We start from the raw sequence: 11,258 nt of genomic DNA, 5'->3' as shown, positions 1-11,258 counted from the left end.
GTTCTGAAACATATCTCACCTGGCCAAGACCTTTTAATTCTGCAGTGAGTTTGCAGCATTAAGCCCTAATTGCTGCCTTGCATGCATAGGTGAGGTCTGAAGGAGGAGAAGTTATCGTGCTTATGTTTGTAGTCAGGATCTCATAGTCTATTGCAATCCATGTGGATGTCAGTTAAAGTAACTCTCTGCCTCAGTCACTGTTCTATTGCTGTTAAGAGACACCTTGATCACAACAACTCTTATAAGAGGAAGCATTTAACTGGGGGCTTGCTTACAGTTTCAGAAGTTAAATCCATTAACAATCTTTATGGCAGGAGAATGGTGGTGGACAGGCAAACATGATGCTGGAGAAGTAGCTGAGCGTTATAAGTACTGATCCATAGGCAGAGAGAAAGACTCCGAGCCAGGCATGGACTTTTAAAACCTCAAAACCCACTCCTAGTAACACACTTCCTCTAAGACCACACCTACTCCAGCAAGGCCACATCTAATAAGCCTTGGACTCCTTTCAAAAATTCCATTGTCTGATAACTAACCATTCAAATATGAGTCTACAGGGACATTCTTATTCCAACCACCACACTCTCACAAAAGAAAAAAACTTACGTAAAATTATCCCCATAAACATTCCTAAAATTACAGACTACACAAGAAAATATTTGAGTTGACCCTTCAATTTCCAATCAGTTTATAAAGGAAAATAAAGACAGTATAATTAGTTTGAAATTTTAATTGATGTGAATGACTCTTTGAAAGTTGTATTCATTTTATATTCACTTTGGTTAACAGTCACCACAATGTAAGTATAAACTGTGTGTCAGATTATTAACTGAAGATGTTCTGAATCATTTCAATTACCAAGACATAAAAAAATGTTCTTTCATGTTGCCTCATTCTTGAGACTTACCTATAAATTGTTGATCATCTGTTTCAATATACACAATGTATTACAAAAAGCATACATAAAGTGAAGAAGGAAGAATCTTGCATTAATGATTGGGAAACCACATCTCTGCTCCATTGCCTGCTGTGAGAAGATGGAGGGAGAGTTGCATGTAAAAACACTGTGACTTGACTGGACTTAGTAGCTGGATGGATGGTGGACAAGATCAGAAAAGGATAAAAGCGATTCATGGGCTTCATGCTGGAATGATATTCAAATGAGTGGCATTTTAGACATGGATGTCTGGTGAAGACATGGCATGGTGGTCTTCTAAGAGGCTTGCTATGTTTTCAAGTAGAAGATTCTTCAACAGTTTGATTCTGTGGCCTGGAGCTGGCCACATATGACCCATGTTGGATTTACTTCTCAGACTCTATGTAGAAGTTAGTGTTAACCAATTTACCCCGCTGATGTGTGAGGATGATTGTCTGTCTTTCTATGGAAGAGGTGGCTATAAACCAGCCAGGATAGAGGACTGACTGAAAGACAGAAGTGGAGCCCTCTATGCCATGATAGAACAGAAAGGCTTTTTGTGCTTTTCTCTCTTTGTACAAATTCATGATGTCTACTTCCTATGGAAAAAAAAGAGGCTTGTTAATGAGGAGTACCAGTGAGAGGGGCTACAGCAACTTAGCAGCGGGTGAACAACTGTGGAGTAACTGCTATTCAATAGGAGGGATAGGAGTTAGGGATGCAGACAGTTGAAAAATAATACGCTATCAAAATAGGCATCAACTAATGTCCAATAACCTTTCTCCCAAGATCCTGTGATACAGAGTTATTCATTCTTTGAAGCATTGTATTCCCTAGAACAGAATGGGGTAAGTGTGGGTATGCATCCTGGTTTGCATCCATCTACAGGCTCATGCCAGCCAGCCTAGAATCCCAACTTCTGAGTGAATTTATGCATTATAATTTTCGCCATTAGTCAGGGCTTTGGGTTTTAATTATAAATCTTTTCTTTTAGCACACCAATATGAACATGTACTATAAAGAAATCCAGATTAGCAATCCTTTGCCTAGCTGTGGTGTATTAGCATCTCTGAGGATGTCTAAGAGGAAGTTACCCAGGACTAAGGATGTAGAAGCCACCAATCATTTACTTTAAAGAAACATTTCCATGGTTATGATGCTCTGATTTCACAGGATCTTTGCCCTGGGGCTTAAAAAAAAAGCTATATCTGTTATCTATTCAGCAGCATTGTAACTTATTTGAGGACCAGGCAGGAGGAAGTTCCTGCCTTACTGTGAGTGATACAAGCTTTCATGGCTACACTGTTATACTATACCATAAAACCACAACTGGTAAATCACCTAAGACAGAAGGGTCCCTGACTTACTTCTATCAGTGACTGCACCCACTTACCTTAAGCTGCAAAGTTGGTTTGCCCTCCATCTCAACACAGCAGAAGCAGAGATTTCTGTTCTTGATTCCCAGGAAAACTAGATTACCTTTCTTTACATCTTGGAATTCCGTGTCTCTACATGCTATCAAGCTAAGAATGACTAGAAACAGGAAGAAAATTGGGAAGATATCAGACCTCAAGCACAGACAAATCCAGACTTTCACCTCTCACCCTGTTATCCCTCCAAATCAGGGCTGGTGAGAATCTTTCTCCATCCCAGTTTCCCACGTTAGCCATGTAACTGTGGTTCTTCATTGCTTTCCTGAGACTTTTTTTCTTCTTGATACCAGAACCTCAGTTATCACCTGGGTTCATATTGTTTCCCAAAAACAAAATAAAATAGATTATTATCTTTGCACCTAAAAATAATACTATAGTCTTTCACTTATGTGGCCCATGAGATATATATGAAAATATGCTGTAGGGTTTCTAAAATTGCTCCTTAAGACTAGACTCACCTAAAAATACTTTGTTTGTCATAGTTAGTGTCATCTTGTTACCTACATCAAATACTTAAATGAAAGCTTAGGTAAATTTGAGGTTTTGAGGCAGAAAAGTAGAATCCTTGGCCTCTGGTGGCATCATGGAACCAGCATGGAACCCAGCTCATGCTGACCCACTGGTTTTATATATGGAAGAAATATACCACAGTGTTATTTAAGTTCTCATTGTGTGAGTTTTCTCCCATTCTTGGTTGAATTTAACTAGTTAATAATTTAGGATGAGATGTCCAAGAGTTTTGGTGTTCTGTATCTATTTCTTAATAGAGGACAGGAAAAGAAATCCATTCAATACCTACTTAATAACCACTCATGTAAGACAAAGCACTATGTGGCCACTGGAGATTTGACTTAGGGCAAGTCAGCCATCATCAATTCGTATAGAAGGTATTGAGAAAATGGAAAGAGATGTAAAAAGAAAAAAATTACCAAAAACTATGTTGGGGGCGGGGGGGGGGAGTGACCAAGCCTGGAAAAAGAGGAGTAAGGTCAGATGTAGAGTACTTCTCTTTAGAAGTGGTTTTCAAGTCCAAATAGTAAGGCTAAGAGAGAGAACACTCATATGAAAAGATGGAAACTGGATAGTGGAGCGGTTGGAGAGAAATCACAACATGAAAAGGAAGTCCCTTGCAAACAAAAGAGCTTCTATGTCCAAGGATCTGAAAGTAGAACGGTAAACTTAGGCCTCCTCATCTCTTCCTGGGTTCTCTTCCCATGAACAGACACACAGACATGGCCATATTCAATCTTACGTACTAAGAGGGTTGTTCATGGTTCTGCTATGTTAGGAATAGATGGAACTACCCAAATGAAATGGGAAGGAGGGCAGTGAGGGAGTGATGATGGTGGCCCAGGTTGTGGGAGGTTTTGTCTCACAAGTGAGGAATATGGTCCACTTGTCTGTCAAGAATCACCAGTCTGTACCAGAGGTTGAATCATCCCTGAATCATCAAGGGTGCCTCCTGTTTTGTGATGTGAGTGAACAAAGTACATGGAAGTGACATTAATGGATCATCTTAGCAAGTTTCAGAAGATGGATCCACGGTTTATTTTGAGGGCACACAAAACTAATGATGTTGGAAAGGACAGGAGTAAAACATTCAGAGGTCCCTGTTGGGAACATAAGTGGCAGAGTGACGAGCATAGAAGTCACATACTGAACCAGAGATAGCTTGCCATCCCTCCACAGGGATTGTATTACTGCAGATAGAACTTTGAGCAGTCCAATTATTCAGATATCTCCAAGAGAATATGAATCAAAGAAATCCAAAAGAGAAGACAGTAACACACACAAGAATAATTGTTCCTACAGAAAGGGAAGGTGAAGGCTGTTCAAGATGAAGTTATCCCTCATTTTCCAAGTTTTTCAAGAACGGAGGTGTGTTCTTTAGGTGTGGGTGCTAATGGCGGCCTTGGAAACTGAACTGAAAGTAATGGGACTGAAATCTAGATGTCACACTTCTTTTGACAACACCATAGATGGATTTTTACTCATGAATATAGTGATATCTTTTGAGAAAAATAACATGTATGATTTATCATGAAATTAAATAAGTAGTTTAAAAACAGTTTATTTGAAAGTATTATAGCATGTAATACTCTGTGTATTAGTACTAGATGTATAGTATTATTTGTAGAAATGAAGTGTTAATAGAAATTATATTTAAGGAAAGAGTTCATATGATATTTATTATTATCTTTCTTTTCTTGAAAATAACTATACGACATCTGTAACAAATTTGAAAGATGATTTTAAATTGTTTAATAAAAACTATGGAAATAACACATGCTAATTATATACTAAGTATATGTGGGTGTGTACACCACAGCAGGAAGGAAACTCTATACCCTTTCCAAGAGGAAGAATAGCCAGCATTAACAATTTGGAGTATATTTTTCCAAATAGAACCTTTTGTATTGCACATGTGCAAACAGAACACTATATGAATTATGTATAAATTAACACTTTGAAGTGGGCTATTATGATAGAAATGTGTTCAAGAATCGAAGAAGGCAAATTGTATGGACAACTTCTCATTGAAGTTTGTCTGTGTTTGTCATAAGCAAACAGAATATTGTTGTGCATTGAACATAGAATAATCCCTCAAAATCTTGTCTACTGAAGGTTTGAAGCCCACCTAGTGGCACTATTGAGATGTGATCAGATCATGTCAGTTCTAACCTCATCAATGCACTAATCCATTAGTGAGTTCATAGATGAATGAGGTACTGGACACAGGACATAATTGGTCACTGTTGATGTTTTTTTAAAGCAAGAAGATTGGAACTGTCTACCATGAGATGAGTAGCTCTTTTCTACCATAGCATGTGCCTGTCTTCACAGGGACCTAAACAAGTAATGGGGCCAGCAGAAAGCTCTGGAAAGTCTCAAATAATGGACCCAAATCAACCATTATGAGGTTTTAAAATTATTCAGGTGGTGTTGAGGAAAATCTGTCCTACTACAAAAATCTGACTAAAACAAGTGGTGGTAGGGATAGAATGTGGGAATCAGGTAATTTTAGTATTAAGACAGGGGATAAGATTTAAGAGGTCAGTATGGGGTAGATAAGGTAAAGTGGGGAATTAAATAAAATATGGAAGTTTTAAAGAAATGAGACATGGCTGTGATAGATTGCCTTTTTGGTGGGAAAAAGGGATGTTTCACAATCATTAGATGAAGAGATGCCAAGAGAGAAGAGTGTGTAAGCTTGACAGTGGAAAGATGAGAGAGTCTGAATCTATAAACATGAGTAGATGCTAACTGGAAGTTAGAGGAACACCATTCTAAATAGAAACAGTGATTGTGGGAACACAAACCTTTCCTATTTGAAGATGCTTTCGTGAGGGGAATCCCTGGCTCCCTGCACTGTCATTTCTATGGATAGGTTTTCCTATACATACAAGGGGAACCACCATTTTCTTCTTGCCTTTCTCTGAACATAAGATTGGTGACCAGAGAAGGAGCAGCACAAGGTTTGTGCAGGCTCATGTCCACTCCCAGTGGAACTGACAACTATTCACCTGCACCATCACATGCCACCTACCAGGCTTGACATTGTTGCTAGCAGGAACTGCTGTTAAAGTATTTCCAGTCAGGACCCATACCATCTGTTGTGAGTCATGAACCCTGTAGTTTCTGGGAGATTGTGAGGCTGCCGGAAAACAGAAAAACAAAAAACAAAAACAAAAACAAAAACAAGACACATTAACCTTAAGGTTTAGGGTCCATTCTAATAATAATAAATTCTGAATTTCTGTAATAGGTATTGCTTTGAGAAGACATGGCCATAAAAACAAAGGAAAAGAAAATAGGGCAGCCTGATTTCTGGACCAAGGCTCAGAAAAGAACTAAATGTATTCCTGGTTGCAAGACATGTTCAACACTTGCCAGTTCTTATGGAGTTATCTTTTCCTTATTTATAAAGTCTCTACATGGCAATAATAACCAAAACTATTAACCAAGCATAAGTATGTTGTTTAATTGTTTTCTTTACCATCTTAGTCAAAATGAACAAACAATTCTAAATACAACTAATAAGGCAAGAGCTAAGTGACTTCACATTTCAATATATACGCCTCTGAGTATTTTAGCCAGAGCAAATAGATTGTGGCTAAGAAAGTGAAGCAGGCCCCTTCAACCTTACTGTCCTCGGTGAGATTAGAAGGAGATGGTCCAAATTGACTTGTGATTTCCACTTACATCCATGCATAGTGTTATGATTCGGTTCCCACATTTGAATACTCTTTGGAGGAAGAACATGTACACAAGATTGTGGAGGGAAAGCCATCATTGCCTGTCAGAGAAAGAAAAAGAAAAAAAAACATTTTTCTCTTAGATATTCCTAGAATCTTATGAAATTCTCTAGTGAGAGTTTCTCTAAGTCCTTACCCCATATTCACATTAAAATGTTTTAATGACTAGTTTGTTGTATTTATGTGCATGAGTATTTGCTTGCCTGTATGTACATGCAACATGTGTGTGCCTGGTGCCTGTGAAGGTCAAAGGAGGTAGTCTGATGCTCTGGAACGAGAGACTCAGACAGTTTTAAGTTGTCCAGTGTGGGTGCTAGAGTTGGAACCCTGACCTTCCACAGGAGCAGCAAGTGCTCTTAAACACTGAGCCGTCTTTCTAGCATATGAATTACTATTTGAAGTGTACTTAGAATATATTTCAAGGACAGCAATCCCTAAGTGGAAGCTCCCATTCTTTTATTGACTGCTCTCCAGGCTATGATGACTTTGAATTGCCAGCCATCATCACATCTGAATGGTGAGGAGGTTCAATTATCACAGGCACTTCTGCATTGAATCACCAGACTAAGGTGCAAGCAGATGTACTTGTCCATCTCTGCTCTAGCTGTCCCCACAGCTAGTGAATGACAATTTTTCCTGCTTTTAAACTGAGAATTCCTGTGCATCTAGCAGCAAACCTGCCCCTCTGACTTCTGTATTCCTTTACTCTTTCTCCTGAAAGATACCACAAGGAATCTGCATGTGGCCTCCATAACCCCATCAGAAGTTTGTCTCTCTAGAGGTATTTGAGCATAAGATTCTGGTTAGTCAATATGAACTAACCAGTACCCCAGAGCTAGTATCTCTAAGCTGCATATGTAGCAGAAGATGGCCTAGTCAGCCATCACTGGGAAGAGAGGCCGCTAGGTTTTATAAACTTTAAATGCCCCAGTACAGGGGAATGCCAAGGCCAAGAAGTGGGAGTGGGTGGGTAGAAGAGCAGGGTGGAGGAAGGGTATAGGGAACTTTCAGGATAGCATTTGAAATGTATATAAAGAAAATATCTGATAAAAAATAAATTAAAAAAAAAGAAACTGAGCACCCAATCATATTTACTAAACCTAAAAAAAAAAAAAAAAAGATTCTGGTTAATAGCACCAAGTATAAAAAATATACTGTCTCTTACAATGGCAACCAATTGTTCACCTCCCTGTATCCAGGACCATCAGTGCCTCACTTGAGAGTTATCTTTATGCAGGGAATAAGAAAATTACAAGCAGCACTCTAATCATAAGCAACTCTTAGTTTCTCCGTTCTCTGGTACCTGTATCTTAGGTTAAGGTCACAGGAGCACCCAGGGCTGGACAGAAAGCAGAGAACATTTTCCCTCAAAGGCTCTGAACAGCAGAAATTACCTTGGTCCAAAGAAGTCTTGTCTCTGGGATCGAAGTTATGACAGCAGGCAATGAGGCCAGTCTGGGACTCCTCACCTTTTAATTATTAGCAAGGCAGTATCACTGTCTTTTGACCCTGGGTGTGCCATCTTAGCAAGAAACCTGGGCTGGCAAGAGGGACCCGGAAGGTGGTGGAGGGGAGGTAGGGAGGTAGGGAGCCACACATATAGGTGTGGCTTGTCTAGGCTCCTGGGGCAATGAATGCAGCAATCACAGCAACAACAATAGTGAGGAAACACACAGGGTAGAAGTTGAGTCATGGTGGAGAACTTGGCTTCTGGACTGCCTTGAGTTAGAGGTGTGGCTGTCTTGACTCAGTGAACAGCTTAACACCAAAGCCCTGTTTACCTTGATCTGTGGCAGAGCCCAGTTCTGATCTCAGACATTTTACATATTTAATATGCCGCAACTCCTGACATCTTCTTGTGTTTCTGATAAAGCTGTAAGAGCTCCAATTTCCTGGGTAATCTATTAATCCTCACACTAGTCCTTTACAGTCCATCTATCTTTCTCAATCAGAAAAACAAGCCCCAAGTGATGACAAAAATGTCAGGCAGCCAGGGATGCTGTGTAGCCAAGTGGAAGGGCAAGTGCGTTCTCTCTTGCTTGCTGTGTGATGTGTTCACCTTGGGTCTTGATCTTCTGCATACTGTAGTAACAGAAACACAGAGGAGGCCTTGGAATGCACTCTGTGTGCATGAACCAGACAAAGGTGCTATGAAAGACTTTCAGGTTTGTGAATTCCTAACTCTGCAGGTCAAGTCAGACACAGCCTGGACATTGATACTAGAAGGAAGTCTTCCCCGTTTACTGATGCGGATCAGTGCTAAACGCTGAAAGAAACTTGTTCTGTTCCAAACTTTGCTCTCAGGGAACTCTCAAATGTGGGTCATGGTCAGATTCTCTGACACACACCATCATGCCTTCTCCTTAGAATCTTGTCATATTCCCTAACTACTATCCATGTCTGGCCCTAGCTGTACCCACTAAGCCAAAAAACTGGGCTGGCACTGAGGACCTCTGAGGATTTGAAGGGAAGGCAGGGAAGCGATCCAGGTGTGACTCTTCTGGGCTCTTGGAGAAACTAAAGCAACACAAACAGCAGGAAACTCTTTCTCCTTGAACTTAAATGTCAACAAACCTATGACCATGATGAGATAGAACTATGGTCATATAACTTCCCTGCTCAAAACCCTCAAGAGTTGTCACTTCATGGTAGGACATGCAGAGCTTTCACTGTGGTCATCGCACCCCACAGGACCCTGCTTTCTGTCCTTGCTGCTTCTAATCCTACCCTAAGATTTCCCCTAGCTTTGGTTCACACTAGAGTGCTGCTAATTATCCCAGATTATTCCTGTTGGGAGAATTGAATGTTTGCATTTAATATTAGTGAGATGTATAAAAATAAAATATATTTTATAGTTTCATAATAATTGTAATTATATTATTTTATGTGTTAATTCATATTTATTAATTAATGTATTATAATTACATAATATTAAGATATTAATTATATAAAACATGTATAATTACATTATATGATATTGTACATATCTATTATATATTATGAATTATATGCCTTGTATATCATATATACTATATATAAATAAATACATGTATGATATAAAATATTATATGTGATATATAGTGACATATATCATGCATAGTGTCATGTACATATGTAATTGTATGTATAGAGTATATTGTATTATATATAATATAATATATATGGTATTATAAAATAATTTATATAATTATATGTTATATATTGGAATTGTTTCATAATATAACTAATATATTATATATCTATCATATATAATGGATATATTCTATATATTTGTTCTATATAATATCATGTTTAATGTAATATGCATCATTCATTTATTATATCTTATACTAATTATGTTTAAAATATAGTAGAATACCTTATATAGCATGTATGTAACATATAATATAATCCATTATAAGCACAATATAATGTATTAAAATTATATATTATTCATGATATTTGATTATATGTATAAATTGTATACAATAATTTTATATATCATTGAATGTATACATTATACATTATATTTACTTTAGGTATATATTTCAGATATTTTTACATGGTATATACATACATTTATATTATGTATAATTACATATATAATTATATGGAGTTATATGTGTAAATAATATATAACAATCATATACAATAACATATAACTGTAATATATGACTATATATATTACATAAATGTATATTTAGTGTGATAGAATATTATATATTCATTTATTGGTATATGTTATAATATGGATACAAAATTATATAACATGTATATTATATTTTGTAAATTATATCATATTATATGTAGCATTTTATAGATATTATATTACATCATTACTTAACATATGTTATATAGCATTATGTTATTAGACAAAAATATTGTATAGTGTTATAATTAATTTATCTCTTATTTATATTAGTTATGAGAATTAATTATTGAGCCATTTTTGATTGTTGATCATTACTGTTTATTAATTAATATATGATGCTCAATTATACTTATTGATTTTATATGATAAATTATTGTTTACAGAAAATATTATAAAATTTATTACATATGATACATTATATAATATATATTACATGTAACATGGTGCATATTATATTATATATAATGTATTATATGTCTATATGGGATGTTATGCTCCCATACTTCTTCTTTTGTACCAGGCCTTACTAATGAAGTCAAAGGAAGCTGTAGCACTCTTAGGAATGCCCCCATGAGCCTAGACTGAGTTTTTGTGGTTATGGGTGCTCAGTACCTAGATGAGCTGTTTATATCTTTTGCAGAAAAGAAATGGAAAAAATTGAAACAAGACTGAAAATAAATCAATCATGCATCTGTTGGGATATTTGCTAAGTGCAGCCTATCCTGACAGTGTCCCCTCCTGTTCAGTTGAGACTGGCAGCTCCGCATGCCTTCCAATCTAGTTGACAGAGCCAGCCCAGCCCAGGCTGAATAAAGTCAGACTCACACATTTCCTGAGCCAGTAGCTTAACTTAAGGATCATTTCAATTCAATATCAGTTTCTTACCAGCAATGGACAAACTTTACAAATTCCAGGAGGGTTCTCAGGGTCTGGAGACTGTGGAAATATTTTTTACAAGGGAAATAAGTGCCTGGACCTGCTCCATAGGGTCTCACCTGGATTTAGAGTGGGGAGCTTGTGGT

General features: G+C 37.3%; 1 protein-coding gene across 1 annotated transcript; it reads right to left on the bottom strand.

Moving 5' to 3' along the window:
- Nucleotides 1-1,129: 1,129 nt before the first annotated feature.
- Nucleotides 1,130-8,061, bottom strand: Il1f8 (interleukin 1 family, member 8). Its single transcript, NM_027163.4, has 5 exons — nt 8,000-8,061; nt 6,553-6,646; nt 5,897-6,004; nt 2,310-2,449; nt 1,130-1,515 (listed from the first exon to the last, which is right to left on the bottom strand). The coding sequence occupies exons 2-5, from the start codon at nt 6,641-6,643 to the stop codon at nt 1,303-1,305; spliced, it is 552 nt and encodes a 183-aa protein (NP_081439.1). The 5' UTR covers nt 6,644-6,646; nt 8,000-8,061; the 3' UTR covers nt 1,130-1,302.
- Nucleotides 8,062-11,258: the final 3,197 nt, after the last annotated feature.

This window comes from Mus musculus, chromosome 2 (genome assembly GCF_000001635.26).
Source record: "Mus musculus strain C57BL/6J chromosome 2, GRCm38.p6 C57BL/6J".
Taxonomy (NCBI): domain Eukaryota; kingdom Metazoa; phylum Chordata; class Mammalia; order Rodentia; family Muridae; genus Mus; species Mus musculus.
This window is presented reverse-complemented; position numbering and strand designations above follow the sequence as displayed.